This window comes from Rattus norvegicus, chromosome 2, assembly GCF_021556685.1.
Source record: "Rattus norvegicus strain SHRSP/BbbUtx chromosome 2, alternate assembly SHRSP_T2T, whole genome shotgun sequence".
In the NCBI taxonomy this organism is placed as follows: domain Eukaryota; kingdom Metazoa; phylum Chordata; class Mammalia; order Rodentia; family Muridae; genus Rattus; species Rattus norvegicus.
In genome coordinates this window covers 192886973-192908544 of record NC_141535.1, presented here as the reverse complement: position 1 = coordinate 192908544, position 21572 = coordinate 192886973, and the positions used below count along the sequence as shown (strand labels likewise).

The 21572-nt window shown below is 40.6% G+C and overlaps 1 protein-coding gene across 8 annotated transcripts in view; it reads right to left on the bottom strand.

The window, feature by feature from the left end:
- The window catches only part of Trim33 (tripartite motif-containing 33), an 80788-nt gene extending 64796 nt beyond the window's left edge, over positions 1-15992 (bottom strand). For 2 of the 8 annotated variants that reach the window (XM_087629050.1, XM_087629084.1), the window contains exon 1: positions 15703-15992. Coding sequence is in view for 2 of the 8 variants with exons in the window: in XM_087629046.1 (XP_087485172.1) it covers positions 14902-15493 (592 nt within the window). In the remaining 6 variants the exon portion in view is untranslated. 8 annotated transcript variants of the gene reach the window in all.
- Positions 15993-21572: the final 5580 nt, after the last annotated feature.

Below are 21572 nucleotides of genomic sequence, written 5' to 3'. Positions count from 1 at the left end.
GTAACATGCATTTTACTAGAGACATATGTGGGGCATTCTTGGTCTTAAATTTGTACAGGTATCCCCATGATAGCCATAACATGTATTAAATGTGTGATTACAAATTCAGCCTTTTCAGAACGTCAAGCATTTGAAATCCTGAATATGTATTTATGATACGGTTCACATGCTTTAATCTTCCAAACCTTGCAAAATGAAACACATCCATTTGCCAAATTTCATTTCTTTGGGTACCTTTTGGGTTACTTCCTGCAAGTAATGAAGTTTGGTTATACCAAGAACAAGTATAATTCCTTATAATTTCCTCATTGTCAAGTGACGGAAAAATCTTCAAACGTTTACTAGTGTTTCTTACAAAATTCTGAGGCTTCTAGAACATTTCCTAATAAACTGATCAATTTCATCATTACCTTGTACTACAGGGCCTAGTAAAACCATATGGGATCTGATGTTATATACAATGGATGATTTTTTTTTTATTTTTGAATACTTGTAGTTAAATAAAAAGTGAAGATAATTCTGAATCATTCAGACTAAGTTTAGTGGTTTCAATGTTTAAAACAATTCTTTCTGCATATTGAAACTCAATAACTATATTAAGAGATTCAGGAAAATCTAGTGCTACTGTAAGAATGGCATACAACTCAATCATAAGGTTTTTGAGCCACTTTATTTTTCCTGGTTTATAACTTGCCTTTCATGACTTATTTGCACCAGTGTAAAATGTAGGGGCTCCAGAAATTGGTGTCTCTTACTACATAAGAGAGAATCCAATTACTTCTTTATAAAAACTGAAGTCTCTTGCTTTTGCAATGTTTGTTGTTAATCTCGCCCAAAAAATTACTACAAGCTCTTTGCCAATGTTCACTTTCTGCCCAGAATGAGGCAATTTCAGCATCAGTAAAAGGTACCATAATTTCAGCTGGGTCTATTCCTGCTAATCAATGAAGTCTCACTTTTTTTTCTTTCAGAAGCAATTTAGAAACCTTTTCTACATAGGTTTTTAACTTTTTACTGTTTGTGTGCTAAAAATATCCATTCTAAGATATATTATCCTCTCTCTGCATAAGAATTCCTGTGAGAAAAAGGGTAGAGGGCAAAATAATTAAAATACAATCCAGCTTTGGATCCAAATGGTCCACAAGTGCACCCTGTAATTTCTTTTCTACCAGAGCAATTCTCTCTCAGCCTTAGCTGATAACCTTAGACTATTTAGGTCCTTATCACCTCATAAGTTTTGAAACAAATTACTTACCTTGAGTAGTTTATCCAATTTGGTGCCATAGTCAGTATCTCTCAGCAACTTTTGAAAATCCTTGAGTTTGTAATTGATCTCTCCTGATTTGTACTTTCTGTGGTCAAATTTTCTGTAGACCTATTTTATAGCCTAGATAATTAACAGAATCTCCCTCTTTGTACTTTATCAGGAGCAATTTGAAATCCCCAGCAAGGCAAAATTCTCTTCATCAAACATTTTTTCTAAAATACCAGCACAACATAAGACTGTTTAACCTTCCTTGTGGCAAGACTTTCCAATGATATCTCTTTATTTAACTATTATTATAAGTAGGTACTGAGAAAGAAAACCTTTCCCTATCATGCTCATGGCAAAAGGATTGTGAAAAGTCAGTCTTTTAAATCAATTACTATCAAAGGCCATGACTTAGCAATGGAATTCCAAGCTGTAAAGAGCCTACTGGCTGATCTTATTTATGGCTCTTAAATCTATTAACACCCTCAATTTTCCTGATTTCTTTTAACACAGGGAATTCCATGGATTCCTCAATATATTGACCATTTAGCTGCTCCTGTACCAGCTGTTCTATTACCTGTAATTTTTCTGTTTTCATCGACCACTGATCCAATCATACAGAGTATTATCAGTTATTCATTTTAAAGGTATGGTGGTGGTACCTTTGAAAGACCTGTCATGCCCCACTTATAGAAAACCTGGACTATCTGACTGTTCTTGACAGTACCTTTTAATATTTTTCTCAGAAGCATTCTTTATTTTATGGTTTGTGTCTGAGATTGGAGTAATAAATCTGGTTTTCCATTGTTGCAAAAAATCACGTACCCATAAATTCATGTCTGTAGTAGCCACAATGGCTTGAATTTTCCTATTTGTCCCTCTGGCCCTATACGCACAAACCATCTTGCGCTTAGTTTTGCCTGAGATAAAGTTCCAATCCCTAGAAGCTGAGTATTTACCTCCTGAAGAGACCACTCTGGATACCAAGATTTTGGTGACTACTAAATGTTCAACTTCCATGCCTTCTATTTGTATTTTAGCTTTGGTCTCTGATCATTTATAGCAGTCTGCCAAATACTTGGGGATTCTGGGGGTTGTTGGTTTGTTTGTTTGATTTTGTCTTTCCTGAATTTTTTGTTTTATCTATTGAAACTGTTCTGTCCTTGATTATATCCAGCAGTGTTGTTTTTGGATTATCTCTAGAAAAAAAATTATTCCTAATAACACCTTGCCTACAATCCCTTTTCAAATGACTTTGCTTATCACAATTAAAAAATCTGGTATTTTGGGGGCTGGAGAGGTGGCTCAGTGGTTAAGAGCACTGACTGCTCTTCCAGAGGTCCAGAGTTCAATTCCCAGCAACCACATGGTGGCTCACAACCATCTGTAATGGGATCCAATGCCCTCTTCTGGTGTGTCTGAAGACAGCTACAGTGTACTTGTATATGACAAATAAATAAATCTTTAAAAAGAAAAATCTGGTATTTTGATTTTTTTTAAGATTTATTTATTTTATGTATGTGAGCAAACTGGTCTTCAAGAAACCGCTGAGCCATCTCTCTAGCCCTTATATTTTTTCTTAGACCTTTTAGAAATTACTTCTGCCTGCTATCATATCAGAGTAGCATAATATGAAATCCAACATCAGCCAAATTTCTAATCCATTCACCTATTGTAATGGATCTTGCCTTTAAAGGTCTAATCACCCTTTCACATCTGAATTAGCATTTTCAAAACCCAAAGATTCAGTTAATATTTATATGGTTTCTGAGTATGATGATATTCTATTTACAGCTGAAGTCAACTTTGCAAAACATCAATGAAGGCTTCTTTTGGACCTTGTATAATTTTAGAAAATGACTTAAGACTTCTTTTTCCTGAATCTTCTACCCTGTCCCGAGCATTTAAAATTGCTAAAAGGCATAGTGCCAAGGTGTGATTATCAAATTCAAGCTGCCTTTGTATATCAGCATATTGGTCTTTAACTATCAATTGAAATATTGGGAAATATTACCAATAATACCTCTAGTCCTATATCTTTGTTCTATGGCCTCGCTTCCTCTTTCCACCATGTTCAACTGAGGACTAGCTTCCAATATTGGTGTTCCCAATTTTTTCCAGTCTTGGGGGATAACTGTTCTGAGTTGCCCATGAATTTAATATATGAATCCATACTATACTATATAAAACGCCCACTCTCTTGAATCTCTTCAAATTTAATATGCCTGTAAGATTCCATTTAATTTCTCTATAACCTTGGGAGTACTTATCTGCTGGTAGGTCTTGTATAATAACTAGATAAATTAAGGTTGGTTGATTTTCTAACAACCTTGAGACGCCCTTCTTCAGTTTCATCATGTCTATTGCAGCAGGGTCTTGTCTAAACTCCTCTGTCTGTGTCTGAGTATTTTTCTTATTTTCATTTACAAGTCTTTCTAAGGCTTGTATCTTATTAATCCACTTGATGGTTTGATGCCAAAAAACCCACTATGACTATTAAAGATAACATGAATTATGAGACTGACAGTAATTATTATCATCATTATGTCAATGCCAGGTAAGTTGTTTATATTTTCACTTTCTGCTTCAACTTCCAAGCCATCTAAAGAAAAAGTAGCACTATACAAGATTCTAGCACCTTCTATTATAATATTTCCCATCCTTAACTCTCCCCTTGAGGACTTCCCAGGTTACTCATCAAATTAGATGGCTTCTCAGTCAATCCAAAGCTGGTGTGATTTCTCTCTCCATGTGGTTGTGCCATGCACTAAAGTGACAAATACTGTTTTTAAATTTTTAACAAAATCTTAAACGTTGAATTTTACCAATAAAGGCTCAGGAGCCAGATGTCAGGTGAAAGCTTGCTAGCTCAGAGGCAGAGAAAACACCCAGCTTGACCTTCCTCAGCTGACATCCCAAAAAGCAGCTCTCCTTCTCCATGCTCTAAATCTCTGGAACTGAATGTCCCTCCCTCTCTACTTCCTGTGCATCTCTCTATACATCCTTCTGTCACTTCTTCATACTCCTTTTTTTCCTATGTTCACTCCTTGTCAACTGGCTGCTTCTTCTACCTCGACATATAGTTGACTTTATTTAATCCTGTTTACAATAGCTCTTGGAGGGCTGGAGAGATGGCTCAGTGGTTAAGAGCACTGACTGCTCTTCCAGAGGTCCTGAGTTCAAATCCCAGCAACCACATGGTGGCTCACAACCATCTGTAATGAGATATGATGCCCTCTTCTGGTGTGTCTGAAGACAGCTACAGTGTACTTATATATGATAAATAAATCTTAAAAAAAAAAAAACAATAGCTCTTGGATTAAAGGTGTATGCTAGGTCTGCCATCTGAACACACACACATTTTAAATTTTTAATATTCTACACTATTACATACCCACCATAAAGCTTTAGTGTTATGCTGAAGACATCTATATCATAATTAAAAGGACTTATGTGAATTCTGAGACCTAACCATTTACATAACATTCCGATCACTTTACAAGATTCAAATATTTGTAAGCATGCTTCATTTGCTTCTTATACAGTGAATAAGTGAATTCTGATAATTATAATGATGCTTGTTGTTAATAACATATTATAGTACTGGGGAAAAGGCTCATTTGGATAAGTGTTTATGACCTCACTGGAGAATGTAAGTTCAATTTCTAACACCCCGATTTAAAGAAAGATCGGCTAACACTGTGATATACACTGTAACCCCAGTACACACTGGAGAGGCAGAGATAGGAAGGTTTCTGGGGTTTGCTCAACACCAGTCTAGCTCAATCTAATTCAACATGAAACCCTTTGTCTAGAATCAATTTGGGAAGATCTGACATCAACTTCTGGCTTCTGGGTAGATTGTAGACAAACATGTGACAGCACACACATACAAATAAAATATATTGTATTTCAATATAGCTACTGAAACCCTCTAAAGGGAAAAGTTTACTTGAGTACTTAAAGAACTTAAACTTCAAAGTTAGAAAATCAAACTGAGGGATTACACATGTCTAAGTGGTTAAAAGCAGTGGCTGTCATCCCAGAGGAACCCATCAGCCACATGGCAGTTCACAATGTCTGCAGTTCAGTCCAACACTCTTCTCAATTTCAGGCTGGATTTTCTCATCACTCCCTGTATCTTATACATTAGTATCTCCAACGTAGAAGAGCCATTTTTAAGTATGATTTTATCAATCTACCTCAGTGGCCTTATTAATTTGGAAAAAAAAAAAGTGAGAGGGCTTACAGTGAAACTTGATTTTTTTCCACAAGAGAGAAATGAATGTACAAATAATTTAGGGAGAAATGGCTCACTGAAATGCTCAAAGCCCTAGGTTTGATTCTTAGCACCAGAAAAGTAACATTATCTCTTTGAACAAATCTTTATAAGCAAATAAGATAACATGAAATTGTTACACATTGAGACTGACCATTTCTTTGTTTTGTTTCGTTTTTTGACAGAGGTTCTTGCTATAAGCCAAGCTGGCTTTAAATTCCAAACCCCAAGTGCTTGGATTATAAACAAGCAGTAACACATCTGGCTTGAACTTGGGTTATTTTACATAGTAGTAGTCTAAACAAATTCATAGGAAATATTCGAATAATTCAATGATTGTCTACAGCTAATTTTTCCTGCCTTTATTAATTCAGACAATCTATCTTGAAAGCATACAATATTAAATGAGGAACAAATGAGAAAATAGTTGGATAGATGTTAAGAACAGCCTAAGTTGGGGTTGGGGATTTAGCTCAGTGGTAGAGAGAGCGCTTGCCTAGCAAGCACAAGGCCCTGGGTTCGGTCCCCAGCTCCGGGGGGGGGGGGGGGGGGGGACACACGACAAGAACAGCCTGAGTTGCAACTAAAAGGATAAAGACCAAAATGAGTCATATATAATATGCATATGAGAAAAAGGGATCACCCTTCAAGCCAATGTCAAGCAGAAGCAGCAAACTCAGTCACAATCTCTACTTTTGAACATCTCAATGACTATTTGATTTACTGTTACAAAATATCTCACATTTTTTTTTTTTTTTGGTTCTTTTTTTCGGAGCTGGGGACCGAACCCAGGGCCTTGCACTTCCTAGGTAAGCGCTCTACCACTGAGCTAAATCCCCAGCCCCATCATTTTTTAAATAATTTGAGTGCTAACATCTCAGCAAGGTTCAACAGACTCAAGGTTTTCTCATACACCCTTTATAATATGCTTCATAATACATGAAGATACTGTTGAGTGGAAAACACAAAATCTAATAAACAGAATACTGAAGGGCAGTGCTTTTGTTACTTTTGATTCTTCAGACTTACAAGTCAATCACAATGAAATGATTCTAAGCACCCCACCCCCATATCCACCGTATTCCACATAAAAATGAGTACGTTTTCAATGAATGACGTTCACCCTGTACACTAGTACTTATTATATGAGACTTGTTCCTAAAAATTATGTTGTATAGTCTGGATACTAGCATTCTATTAGTAGACCACAAGTGGGTATAAGAAGCCAAAGTGCTCCAAACATCTTACTCCAGCCATTATTTGTATTGGTTCAAGTAAGACTCTGAATGAACTCTTTCAAATCCTGTGTAACTTGAAACCCAACTCATAACCATTACCTAATACTTCCCACCAGACCCAATACGTGGTATCAGAAGACAAGGGAAGTATTTTAAGCTTCAATACAACACCAAGGACATGAGAGGACTTCCCAAAAGAAAACTAGTTTCTATAAGTTTTATTAACAAAAATTTGAAAGGTAATTAATTTAGTAAAATTGTAATGCTCTACTAATAAAAATGGAAATTTTTTAGAAGAATTTTGAAACATTTTGCTTAACTGAAGATTTAATAGAATTCCTACATCTATAGAACTTTCCTTGCTTGGTTTAGAAATAAGACACTCAAAAATTTACCTTGCTCATAAAGTAATTTTCACTTTTTATTTTTAAGAAAGTCTGCTGGGACTCATGAGAAGTCAATAAAGGCACACAACTATTTCCTTATTCTTTGTAAACCACCATCCCAAATCCCCTGGAGCTGAGGACGGAACCCAGGGCCTTCTACCACTGAATTAAATCCCCAACCCCAATCTTTCATTCTTGAAGTAAAGTTGTGCTATGACAGCATTCTAATAATACTTTGAAAGGGGCCATAAAGCAAACATGTGAGTTTTCTGCCATCTGAGTGAGCAATGTTGCATCTTCCAGCCTACTCCATTTCAGATCATTGTGGCCTAGTATTCTGACTGTAGCCTCTTTGGAGGAGGTACTTGGGATATTTTAGGAGTTGCTTTGAAGAAACAGGTCTTATATGGCTCACACTGTCCTTGAATTTGCTCTACTTGAGGATAATACTGAACATTTGATCTTGTTGCCACTAACCAACCAAATACTGAAATCACAGGCATAATACCACCACAGCACAGCTGGCTCCAGCTGGCTCCTCTTCTGGCTTTTTTTTTTCCTGTTTGTTTTTGTTTTATTTTTCCTTTCCAGCCCCTAGAACCTTAAGTGATCACAACTCTGTCGTCCTCCTCTTCTTTTCCCTTTTATGCACGCATGTATCTTGAGCACTCTATTGTAGTCTCATCTTCCCTCTTCACTAAATGGCCACTCTACTCTATGTTGTGTGACTTGTTTGTTTGTTGTGGTGATTTAAGTGAGAAATGTTCCCCTTAGGCTCTGATATTGAACACCTGGTTGCTAGCTGGTGGTGCTGTTTTGGAAATCATTATTAATTGTGCTCTCTTGGTCATAGGAGCATCCCTGAGCAGCAGTAGACATAAGCAAAAAGTCAAGAAGACAAGAACAAGATACTATCTTAGAGGATGGTTACCACAACAGAATACATGGGCTCAAATTAACCAATTTACATATTCAACAAAAGATAATGTATAGAATCCATTGAGAATATTTGCAAAAAAAGTATGAAGAAAAACAGAAAACATACAAACAATTCATAGGAGGAACATAAATCATGTATCATATACATGCACTCAAAACTGGAGCTGTGGTGTAGCACCACAGTAAGGCATTTGTCTAACACGACATGTAAAGGTCCTGGGGTGGGTGGGTGGGTGTGTGTGTGTGTGTGTGTGTGTGTGTGTGGTGTTCATCAGTACCATGTAGTACACGCCTTTTCATCACTAAGCCACAGACCCTAAGTATTTCTCTACAAAGGATGCATCTGTGTTCACTCCAGCAGTTCTTTCCCACTTTCCTGTGAGTCTAATGACTAGGAACAGAGGAGCAGTCTGTGACTCACAGAAAGAGACAGAGGTTAATTTATCCATCACCCCGAGCCTAATCACTGAACTTGGCACTAGAAAAATACGATGAAAATATTATAGCCATAAAACAAAATCAGTAAGTTATGGTGAGCTATTTATATAAAAGCTAACTCTAGGTAAGAAATGTTTCAGTTTTACATTCTGTTGCAGGCATACTGACCTAATCTAAAGACTTCAAATGGATTACTCCACTATCTCCTATCTTTCTCACTGTCTCAATGACTGTAAATTATTTTTTTATTGTCCTGCAAGGAACCAGAATTTATTTTGATCCCAGAATCTTGAGTGCTTAAGGAATGCAAAGCACTTTTGTCTGCAGTATAGCTATTTATACATACAATATTTAGAATTTTGTAAATATTTATCAATTTATTTAAAAAAATCTTTGTATTTTAGTATTTTAGGGAGTGGGAAGATGGCTCGACGGATAAAATACTTGCTGTTCAAGCAAGAGGACTAGAGTTCAGACCCCCAGAATTCACGTTTTAAAAAACCAGGGTAGTACAGTGCTAAGCAAAATCGCTTACACCTTTAATCCAGCATTTGGAAAGTAGGAAGGCAGGGGCAGAGAGCAAAAGCAAAGGCAGATCTCTATGAATGCAAGGCAATCTGGTCTATACAGAAAGATCCAAGCCAGTCAGAAACAGTCTCATTAAAAAAAAAAAAAAAAAAGGGGGGGGGGCTGGGGATTTAGCTCAGTGGTAGAGCGCTTACCTAGGAAGCGCAAGGCCCTGGGTTCGGTCCCCAGCTCCAAAAAAAAAGAACAAAAAAAAAAAAAAAAAAAAAAAAGGTGGGGAATGCCTGACTCCTGCCAGTAATCTCAACACTTGAGTGTCAGAGACAGGAAAACCACTAGCTAGGCTGTTAATGGCAAGATCCAGGATCAGCAAGAGATGCTGCCTCAGTAAAGTTGTATATTCAAGGAAAATACCCAACATAAATTTCAGGCTTCCACAAGCAGGCATACACATAAACATATATTTGCACATACATGTACCCATATATACAAATATACATGCTACGCACATAACAAAAAAAAAATAAAAGAACTGAATGAAAAATAGGTTTTTTGGGGGGGGAGTATAATCTAAATTTATAATGCAGTGGTAAAGCATGTGTATGGGATGCTGCAGGACATGATCATTACCTACCACAGTAACACACACACACACACACACACACACACACACACACACACACACACACACATATGACGGCACTGTTACTTCCAGTCTTCTTAGTGTCTGCTTTAATAGAAGCTGGCCTGATCTACGCTTCTACATTTAATCTGAGTTGTCTAGTCAAGGTTCCACTAGGCTGAATGCAGGCTAGCCCTGAACTTGTAGACTTAAGCAATCTATCAGGTTCTCTAGTAGCAAGAACTTCAGAAATGCAACACCAAGCCAAACTTAATCTTTTTTTTCCTTTGAAGCACATAAAAACCTGACCTCATGCTGGGTAGTAGTGGTACACAATTGGAAGGCAGAGGAGGGAGGCAGATCTCTGAGTTCAAGGCCAGCCTGGTCTAGAGAGTAAGTTCCAGGACAGCCAAGGCTACATGGAGAAACCCTGTCTCAAAAAAGCAAAATCAACAAAAGTAACCTCATAACTACATACTTAAGAAAAGAGAAAACTGCATTTAGTAGTCTTTTTAAGTAATTGTAGGGAAAAAAATGACAATCCTTTGATATAACAGAAAAACTTTAGAAGTTTATTTCTTAAGTATCCACAGTAATGTGGAATCTATGTATTTAGTCTGTTGTCCTTTGATTCTTTCCTTTGGTCAGTTGGATAATACTCATTCAGTGAGTTGTACAACTCTTCCAAATTTTATTACCCATTATAAATACATGTGCACGATCACATCCACATGCACATGCACACACATATCATCAGAAAAGGATTTAAATACTGAAAAACTGTCAGACTCTTAGCGACAGATACCCTTTTTTCCAAAATTGCAATTTTCATCTAAAAGCTCAATTTTTATCCTTGGCAAACATATACTGCAACTTGTTTTCACAGAAGTGACAGGCTCAATTCATTCATTCTTGAGAAAATGACTGCCAAACACCATGCCTGAAAATATCGTCTGTCAGTCTCTTTCAATTAAAATATTATTTTCCATTAAAAAAAGCATAGTTAACTCAGAACTCTTAACAAAGTGGCAGTAAAAATACACTAACTTAGGCTTGGTAGGAGATACAGCTCAGTGGTAATGAAACCACCATCTTATGCTATGAGGCCAACAGTTTTAGCCACTACTGCTCTTCTACTATCACTGTGTTAGCACAGTGACTAAAGCAAATAATGTAGCAGCATAGCTACTTTTAAAGAAAAAGTTTTAATCCTACAAACGATGAAAAGGTCTGAGATAACTGCACTCACATTCTGTGGACCACCTCTTAAGAAACTGCTTAGCCAGGCAAGGTGGTCCTGGCCCAAGGTACTAATTTCTCAAGAAACTGAACCAGGAGGATCAGTCAATTACTTGAGCCCAGAGACCAAGATCTTGTTCAAGGACAGTCTGTACATAGCAGCAAGACCCTATCTTGAGAAAAGATCAAAAGTTCAAAGTCATTCTCAACTCTATACTGAGTTCAAGACTTGACTATGATAAGACACTGTCTCAAAAAATTAAAATTAAAAAGCTTAAAGTGGGTTGAGGAGTACACTATTGTAAGTACACTTCTTCCAGAGGACCTGAGTACAATTCCCAACACCCACATCAGGTAGCTCACAACTACTTCTAATTCTCTGGCCTTTGCAATCATTTGCACTTATATGCACATACCTGCACACAGATAAATATCCATAATTAAAAATATCTTAAAACAATAACAAAAAAATGTAAGTGCCCACCTAGGTAAGCTACACAGAAGCTAGCCATACAGTGTATGTACTCCTGGGACATAAATCCCAAGGTTAATGCACAAAGGACAGCCCCCCCCTTCCTGAAAATACAAAATGGTACAGGTCCTTAACCCCTGACTATTTCTCCAGTCACTCTAGATCAGTGGTTCTCAACCCACGGGTGGTAACCCCTTTGGCAAACCTTTTTCTTCAAAACTATTTACATTATGATTCAATACAGTAGCAAAATTAGTTAAGAAATAGCAACAAAAATTACTTTGGGGGGATGGAGAGATGGCTCAGAAGCTAAAAGTACTGACTGCTCTTCCAGAGGACCCTGGTTCAATTCCCAGCACCCACATGGTAGCTCACAACTGTCTACAACTCCAGTTCCAGTTTAAATGAATCATTTTAAAAAATAGTAATTTTATGGTTGGGGTCATCACTACATGAGGAACTGTATTAAAGGGTCACAGCATTAGGGAGGTTGAGAACCACTGCTCTAAATGACTCGTTTATTCAAAAGCCACTTATTAAAAACATATTCTACAATACTCTAACAGGAAATAGAAACGAGCAAGTAAAAAATTAGATTTCGGGGTTGGGGATTTAGCTCAGTGGTAGGGCGATTGCCTAGGAAGTGCAATGCCCTGGGTTTGGTCCCCAGCTCCGAAAAAAAGAACCAAAAAAAAAAAAAAAAAAAAAAATTAGATTTCAACTGTGCTATGAAATGCAAAGGGTATATATAAAACTACTGCTGACAAAATATCTTCTAGACTGCCTGACTAAAAATATGGCTGATTTCATACTCAATGTGTTTTATATACTCTTCAAAAAGCACCATTACTTAGAAATGATTGTGTTTATTCCTTTCCACTTATTTTAGTTCAAAAACAAAAGAGAACTGAGGGAATTTATACATTCCTGCACAAATTTCAGAGAGACAATTTTGTAACCTCAGTCTCTCAGCTAATCGTCAGATACAATTGCATCTTCAGTTCCCACTTAATGTATCCCCTAACACAGACTTTCACATGAACACTGAATCTCATGTGTCTTACTATGCTCTTACAGGCCTTATGCAGTTATCCTCTTTAAACCTAAAATTTAGTATCTCTATCAACCAAAATTCAATTTTTAATGTATTTGATATTGTTATGTGAAGACAGATTCTTTGTGTATGCAAAGCAGGTTGGCCTTAAACTCAATAGTGATCATCATGCCTCAGCCTAAGTGGTATTATTATAGGTATATGCCACCACCCTCACCTCAGAACTTTATTCTTGATTGAGCTGTGGTGGTTCATGCCTTTAATCCCAGCACTCGGGAGGAGAGGAAGTAGTTTCTCTGAATTCAAGGCCAGCCTGGTCTACAGAGTAAGTTCCAGGACAGTCATGTCTACACTGAAAAACTGTCTCTAAAAAAAAAACAAAAACAAAAACAAAGGAATTTATTCCTACCATTCTTTCCTGTATGTTCAAAAACCACATATCCTTCCATCATCAATACCTGATTATGTGCCTGAAATTCTTCATTTATATAGAGGTACAACCCACTAAACAAGAAACCCAGAATCAATTCATCTAACAATGGTGGTCTCCTTGACACCAATCTCACTGCCCTCCTCCACCTCCACCTCTATGGCCACTTACACTCAGCTACTGATAATAAACTACCAGCCACTGTTAGTAACTACCATGTACCAGTCACTTAGATTTTCTCTCACTTCATATTCTCAACCCGATAGTGTGCTAACTACCCCTGTCCCTATCCTACAAATGAAGAAGATAAATTAGTATGAATTAATTCATCTGTCCAGATCGTAAGTAGGAAATGGACCTAGGGAAAAGCCTAAAAAAAAAAAAATCAGCATTTCTCAAAAAACTAACCCCCACTGTAATAGCAAATGTGCCCTTGTGTAACATCTAGTATCAGTCTTTACTACCCATTCCACACAATTTCTTACCTAAAATTGCCAAGGTTCTCCTCCTTACTGGTCTTCCCACCTGCAGTCTTGCCTCTCCTCATTCCTCCAAGTGCCCGAAGACATTTTTGATGGATCAAAATCTGATTATTTTTCCTCTTGATATAAAAATTCCTCAAGAGTTGGGCTAGTTCAACTGACCATGAAACCCCCAATTCCATCACCAGCACTGCATAAAACCTGGAGTTGTGGTGAATGAATGGCTGAACTCCCTGAACTTACAAGGAGGCAGAAGAGGATCAAAAGTTCAAGGTCATCCTAGACTCAACACACTCTAAAGCCAGCCTAGGTAGAATAAGATACCCTTCAGGAAGGTCCTCTGGTCCACAGAATAAATCCTAACCAACCCTTTAGGACAGTCCACAAATCCCTTTCCTGAAGTTCCAAAATTAATTCAAAAGCTTTGAAATTTAAACCTTTTAGCAAGCTCATCACAAAACCTATTAATTGTAGGATGTTATCTACACAATTAACATTTAATTTCTATATAAACACTTTTCATAATGAGCAATGTAGTACCCTGGCTAGAGTACTATGCAAGAGATCTTTCTAGGAAATAGAAAAACCCAATATGGCATCTCAAATCCAAAACACATCTAAACCTAACAGTTTCAGAAACTGGACTTCCTTAACTATTTAGCCAATTAATCCAATCTAACTTCCATCTAACTTCACTTTACATATCAGTTAGAGTTGTATAAAGTGTCCTGTGCTGGGAATATTATCCACCCCTCTGAAGTGATCACTCCTCAAGAATCATGCCCCAGAACTTCCTTTACCAGAAGTTCTCCAGGCCTTCCTTCCAATATGCCACAACCATGGTACCCACCTCTATTGCTTCAGGTTACACAGATTCCACTATTAGACTAAATGAGATTCTCACTGAGCATTTTATTCAGTCCTAGCACAGTTCCCTGAATGTTGAGCTATTAGTGCCTAACAAATTAAATAGCAGAAGCCCAACTCTCCCTAACACTCTTCCCTTCCAAGTTCTTCTCTTCATCCTCAAATCCCAGGCTTTCCCCTAACCATGTAGGCCCCTCACAACTAGTATCACTTACCAAGCTCCTCATCGCAATGTCATCATGGTGCCTTTCTTTTAGCCCAAGGACTCCAACGTCTTTCATTACCATTTAATCTGTAGTTCTTTCTCCTAACCGAGAACAGGTCAATTCCCAATCCAAAGCAATCCATCCTAACCCCTAGCTAACAACACTCTGTCGGACCAAGCCTTTCCACACCAAAACACTTCTCACGGAGAGTTCGGTAGACCCCTTTCCTGTCTGTTAGTCCACCCTCTGCAGAAGCGCCTCAAACCTCCCTCTCTGCATCCCCTCCCCCAGCCCCTCGCTGCCGGCACCCCTCCCTTCTGCCTCTCCGTATCTCCGGCGGTGCAGCTTCTCTGGTAACCGTCCCCAGGGCCGTGGTTCTGGTCTCGGAGACATCTCTACACTGCACCGTCCGAGCACCCTCGGCACCCTAACCCGCGTCACAAGACTCTCCCGGGTGCGGCCTGCTGCTCACCTTGCTGGACGTCACCGTTGCTGCCCCCAGGGATGGGCACGCTGAGCTGGCGCTCCGGCTCCGGCAGACAGCGCAGGCAGAAGGAGTGCAGGCAGGGGAGCAGCTTGGGCTCCGCCTCACGCCGGCTCTGCAAGCTCTGCTGACACACCGCGCAGGTGTCCAGAAGCGAGGCTGGTGGTCCGGGAGGCGGGCCCGACGAAGGACCCGGAGCCGGAGCCGGAGCCGGAGCGGGAGCCGGAGCCGGAGCCGGGACCGGGACCGGGACCGGGACCGGGACCGGGACCGGGACAGGAGCTGGGGCCGGCGTCGATGCCGCGCCCCCGGGGACCGCAGAGCCCACTGAGGCCGCGGGGACCGAGGCGGCCGGGGCCGAGCTTGAGGAGGCCGCGGCCACCCCCCCGTCGTCGGGCCCAGCCGCACCGCCCTCCGCGCCAGCCCTGCCGCCTTCCTCCTCCTCCTCCTCCACCAGTACCGCGGCGAGAGGCGGCTCCGCCTCCTGCGCCGTGGGCCCGGCGGCCCCGGCGGTTACCGGCGCGCTACCGCTGCCCCCGCCGCCGCTCTCTGCCTCACCGCCGCCTTTGTTTTCCGCCATGTTTTCCTCTTTGAACCCGCCGGACCGCCCCGCGCCGCCCGCCGCTCGCGCCGCCGCCGCCGCCCCCAGCCTCAGCCGCAGCCACAGCGAGAGCGGCCGCCGAGAGCGAGCGAAGTAGCGAGCGAGCGAACACACGAGAGCGCGCGCGCACACGGCGCCCCCGCCCTCGCGTCGCGGGGCGGGAGTGGTGGGCGCGCGCACGTACGCACCGACGTCCTCCCGAGGGAGGCGGGAACTCCGTCCGCGAGCGCGCACGCGGAGTAGACCGCGGTGCTGCTCCGCGCCTCGGTCTCGTTCGTTGCCACAGAGCTGGAATTCTGTAGCTCGGTAGGAGCTGGTGGAACTGGGTCTCTATGACGTGGGATTGGCTGCTAGCGCCGAAGCCGCGGTAGTGCGGCTAGAAAGGAGGGAAAACGTGCAAGGGTAGGAGGCCAGCTTGTGTTCGCCCCCAAGCGAGCGTCTCCGCGGCGACGCCGTCCCCTGCGACGGGCGCGCCTCCGCGGAAGCTTCCCCGGTCGCGCGCTTGGACGCGGAGGCCTCCTACCTAAGAGGTGCGGACCACCTGGGTCTTCGCTGGTTGTTGCTGGACCGCGTTCCCTAGAGGGCTGTGACTCCAGAGAGCGGCTGCGCAGACCTTCCCCCCCAACACACACCCCTAAGGTCTCCAGATATATAGACTCCTGCGGGGAGAGAGAAGTCTCCTAATAGCTATTTTTAGCTTCTTAAGGTGATTCTCCAACGTTGCTGCATACCTGAAAGCCAATCAAATGAGCTTTTTCTAAACAGAGATGCCAGGGCCACACCCCAAAACAGAATCAGGAAGTTGGAAAGCAGATGAATGTTGAAAAGTCCCTGTGGCTGATGTGCCAGTTTGGGAGACCACGTTTCTAACCAATATTGTATCCTGAGGGTCTCACTCAGAGTAAGCCAGCTGACTGTCCTCACCACCTCAGTCTCGGAAGCTTTCTGAAAGGGTTTTGTTTTGTTGTTATCGGGCCTCTGCCTCAGGCTGCCATCACACCTTCACTTAACCAGCGCTGCCAGAACAAGTGTAACACGATATAGTGCCCACCTGTAGTCACCTGCGGGGAGGCTGTTGAGTTCCAGGCCAGCTTAGGCTTCAGGCTTCAGAGGAAGACCTTGCCTCCAAAAACAAATGGGGGAGGGGACATGATGTAGTGCAACAGCTGTTAATGTTAGTCTCAGAAGTCCATCCTGGACAGTAGATGTTTTACAGGAAATTTATTTGGGTGAGTTTTTAAATTCACAGAAAAAGGTTTTTCATCAATTCCTTCAAAATCTCTTCGACTTATGTGTTAAGATAGAAACATTGGGACTCCTGCAAGAGAACAAAGAAGCTCTCTGCCTTCAAGATGTTGACAGTTTAAAGGATGAACAAGGATAGCATATCAAGGAGTGATAAATGCTATGGAGTAGAAATAAGACAGGTGTGAAGGATGTGTGCTGATTGAGCAAGGGCTCTGCTGATAAGGTGAAGAAACCTGGCTTGCACAAGAGTATTCCAGATAGAGGAGCAGGTGGCAAAAAACAAAGGGCCTGAGGCAAACACAGACCCTGGAAGTAGTGTGAGTGGAATGGCTGCGACAAGGAAAGGAGGAATACGAGATAACATTTGTACCCGTTTGAATAAGAATGGCCTCCACAGTTTCATTTATTTGAGTGGTTGGTCACCAGGGAGCAGAGCTGCTTAAAAGGATCAGAAGGAAGTATGTCACTGAGGTGTGCAAAGGTGTGCAAAGAACACTTTAATTTCCATATGCTCTGTCACCAAGTTTGAAAACCACAAATATCAAAGAGAACAGTTCTGCATCTAATCAGCATCTAATCATCAGCTTTTCTGTATTTCACTGAGGAGCACATTGGTATTCCAGAAATAATGCAACAGTACAGAAGCAGAAATTTCCAATTTACAAAGTGCTTCCAAGCATATTATCCCTAACTCTGGCAATTAGTAAAATGTATACTAGTTTAGACAATAAGTAGATTTTTAATATTATATGAATGTACTATTATGCATTTGGCTATCTATTGCTAAACAATAAGGTAGTTTCTAATTTTTAATACTGTGATAAGCCTTATACTTCACATGTCTCTATTCTGAATATTTTTAAAAATGGAATCTCTGATTCACATAGTATAGCCATCGTAAAGGTTTTTCATAGTACAAATTCAATATCGTAGGCTATTAAATAATCACTAGGCTGGGCAAGAACTTTCTAAACAGAATAATAACACAGAATTAGCCACAAGTGTAAACAGATGGAGACTACGTGTAATGGGAAAGTTTCTACTCAGCAAAGGAGCTGTCAGTAGAGCACAGAGACTGCACTGAATGGGAGGGAAGCTTTACCAGTTATAGCTCAGACAAGGGCCTAATACCCAGAATTTACTGAACACTGGGAAAAGTGAATACCAAGCAACTAAAATGGCCAGTCATCAAATGAGCTAAGGAATAGATACTTTAAAAAATGCAAATAAATGACCAATGACTATTTTTTAAAATGTTCAACTTCCGTAGTCATCAGGGAAACTCAAATAAAAACTACTTCGAGATACCGCTATACCCCAGTTAAAATGGCAATCATCAAAAGCACTGAAAACAAATGTTAGAGGATGTGGACAAAAAAGGAACCCTTATTTTTAAAAAATAACCAAATAGTCGTGATGCATTTTTATCTAAATATGAAAAAAACACCTTTCAGTTTTTTCATGTGTCTCTAAAGATATTTCTTTTTTTGTCATATTCCATTTACTCCTAAATCCAGACTGCCCAGATTTCCATTCATACCACTCTGCCAAGACAGTTTCTCCAACCTTGTGGTTTACATGCATATTTTTACATTCAGTGTGCCTGATTGATTCCAAACCTTCATTTTCTTCTCAAGGCCATTTAACACTGTTGCCATCTCCCTTGTCAGAATAATTTCCTTGTCTCTTATGACATGACCCTCTCCTAATTGTCCTCCTGCCACTAGAACATGTAGTTTCCATACTACAGACTGTGTCAGAGGCCCCCAGTACCAGCCTTAGGCTCAGTGATTTGCTGAGTGGAGCTACAAAATTTCAAAAGTCTGCTATAATTTATTGAAGTTGACAGGTCTAGGAGAGCAAAGCCCAGTGGAAAGCAGGCTCAAAGTTTCCATGAGTCCCTTTGTCTTAGAGTTAAATTAGTTTGCCCAACAGTGATATGTATCAACATGTAGATCGTGCTCCCAATCAGGGAAGCTCACCCAAGCCATGCTGTCAGAACTTTTACTGGGAGTCAATCCTATAGGCATGCAATATTCTCGTGATATCTCACGTACACTATGGCCAATTCCTCGAGCAGACAAAAACTCTTACTAGAATATTCCAAGGACTTGGAGTTATTTCCCAGGAAGCCTGAAGACAAGCTTTTTGGTAGAATGTGTACAGTTTGAACAGGCCTACAAAGCTAAACTTCACATGCAGAATTGTCAAGCGTTGGAGTTTCTCAAATTTTGACTGTAGTTTCTCATCTCAATCATGTTTTTCTCATGACAAATTCATGCCACAGGTTCATTTACGATTGATACAATAACTGTAGAAGAATTTTAATCCAACATGGCTACTCTGGCAAGGAATCACATCCAAAGACCTAATCTGCTCCATCTGGCTGAAATATGCCCTTAGTACACACCTTTAATCCCAAACAATGAAGGTAAAGTTAGTTTGTAGAAGGAAACAGCAATGTTTGAAAGGGGCATCTGATTAAGGAGCAGACAAAGTGATGAATCAGAGAAACATTTAACACTACAAGTCAAAGATAGTATATACCCAACTCTCAGGAGAATAGCACAGGAAAGAGAGGCTACTTAAGAGTAACACAGGGGGGTTGGAGAGATGGCTCAGGGGTTAAGAGCACTGACTGCTCTTCCAGAGATCCTGAGTTCAAATCCCAGCAACCACATGGTGGCTCACAACCACCTGTAATGAGATCTGATGTCCTCTTCTGGTGTGTCTGAAGACAGCTACAGTGTACTTATAAATAATAAATAAATCTTAAAAAAAAAAAAAGAGTGACACAGGGAGAAAGAGCTCAGTTCATGGAGTTCAGAGGCAGTTTTTCCAAGCAGAGCAATTCAGACAGAAGCGAGATTAGATCAGACAGCTTGGAAAGGAGTTTGAGGCAGAACACCTTAGTTGACCCAAGCAGCCAGAGTTCAGAGGCTGAAACATTGTAGGCCTCGGTTAGCAGGTGGAGATTAGAAGTCGAAGCCTCATGATCCAGCTTTGCAGATTAGATTGTACATAGGCTAGAAGCTTCCAGCCCTTTGAGATCTAGGTTCTTTCTTACTGCCGAAAGGCTCCACCAACTCAATATGTTGAAAACTTCCATTCTCCATGAAGATGTTCCTCATCTCACACATTCCCAATCTCAGTGATGGTATTATGATTCAAGGGTTACAGTAGAAAGATACTTTAAATACTGGAGGATATAGAAATGGTTCAGCCATTAAGCGTGATGTTATTACTGAGGACCAGAATACAATCATCAGAAAAAACATTGAATGGCTCATAATTGACTAACTCCAGCTTCAGGGTATCTGATGCTGACTTCTGGCAGATACTCACAGACACAATCACACAAGGAGGTGGAAAGATAACCCATCAGCTAAGAGCACTTATGCTTTTCCAGAGGACCCTGGTTCAGCTCCCAGCTCCCAGTGGTCTTTAACTGAAATTCCAAAGAATATGATACCTGCTTCTGGCTTCCACAGGCATTCACACAGTGTACACCTGTATATGCAAAACAGCCACAATTTTTTTTAATTAAGAGGAGCTTAATTAAGATGGCTCAGTGGTTAAGAGCACTGACTGCTCTTCCAGAGGTCCTGAGTTCAATTCCCAGCAACCACATGGTGGCTCACAACCATCTGTAATGGGATCTGATGCCCTCTTCTGGTGTGTCTGAAGACAGTGACAGTGTACTCACATACATAAAATAAATAAATAATCTTTAATAAAAAGTTCTTTAAGAAATTTAAATGAGGACTGGAGAGATGGCTCAGTGGTTAAGAGCACTGACTGCTCTCCCAGAGGTCCTGAGTTCAATTCCCATCAATCACATGGTGGCTCACAGCCATCTGTAACAAGATGTGATGCCCTCCTCTTCTGTGTCTGAAGACAGCTACAGTGTACTTATATATAATAAATAAATAAATCTTTTAAAAAATTTAAATGTTATTTTTTTCCTATATTGAATAGAGAATGGGTCACGCTTGCAACATACAACTTCTGACTCCTCCTGTCCAGTCTTCTGCTAGGAATGGCAGCCTAACACTTGCAATCCCAGCACTTGGGAGGCTAAAGTAAAAGAAACATGAATTAGAGACCCTATCTCAAAACAGAACAAAGAAAAATGTATTTTATTCTTTCAAGTTTGATCTTGCAAATATTTGTTCAGATCTCTCCATTTGTCTCCATTCCACAGTCACCATCTTACATGAAGTTTCTACCTCAAGATAATGCTGATGTCATCTTTATGTTCTGTCTCCTCTGAAATACTTGTCTAAGCTGCATAATTTTTTAGGAAGAAAGTGATCCCTATGTCCATGTCTTTAATTGCTCTTAACATGAAGAAAGAAAAGGAAAGGAGAGGAGAGGAGAGGAGAGGAGAGGAGAGGAGAGGAGAGGAGAGGAGAGGAGAGGAGAGGAGGAGAGGAGAGGAAAGGAAAGGAAAGGCCCTAAATGCTTCCAAGGCCTGGTACCTGGCCCAGACTGTCTCTAACTGCACATGCCCAGTTCTCCCCTGGCTCCCTCTGTAGCTTCACTGGCCTTCAGTGACCTCTCTGAGCACATTCCCATTGCTTAGGGATCTTGAACATTTTTCTATTTAGTTGGACTGACCATTCCCACCACCACCTACTCAAGCTTCTGTTGTGTCTCAAGCAGTATCCCTTCACAGAGGCTCTTCTCTTGATTAACTCTCTTTGTTAGATATGCTTAGCAGTCTTCGGTAAGTTCAGTAAATAAGAGACCCTTAATTCCCCCTAATTCTTCTAATTTTAGATAATAGACTTCTTTGTGTGGATTTGTT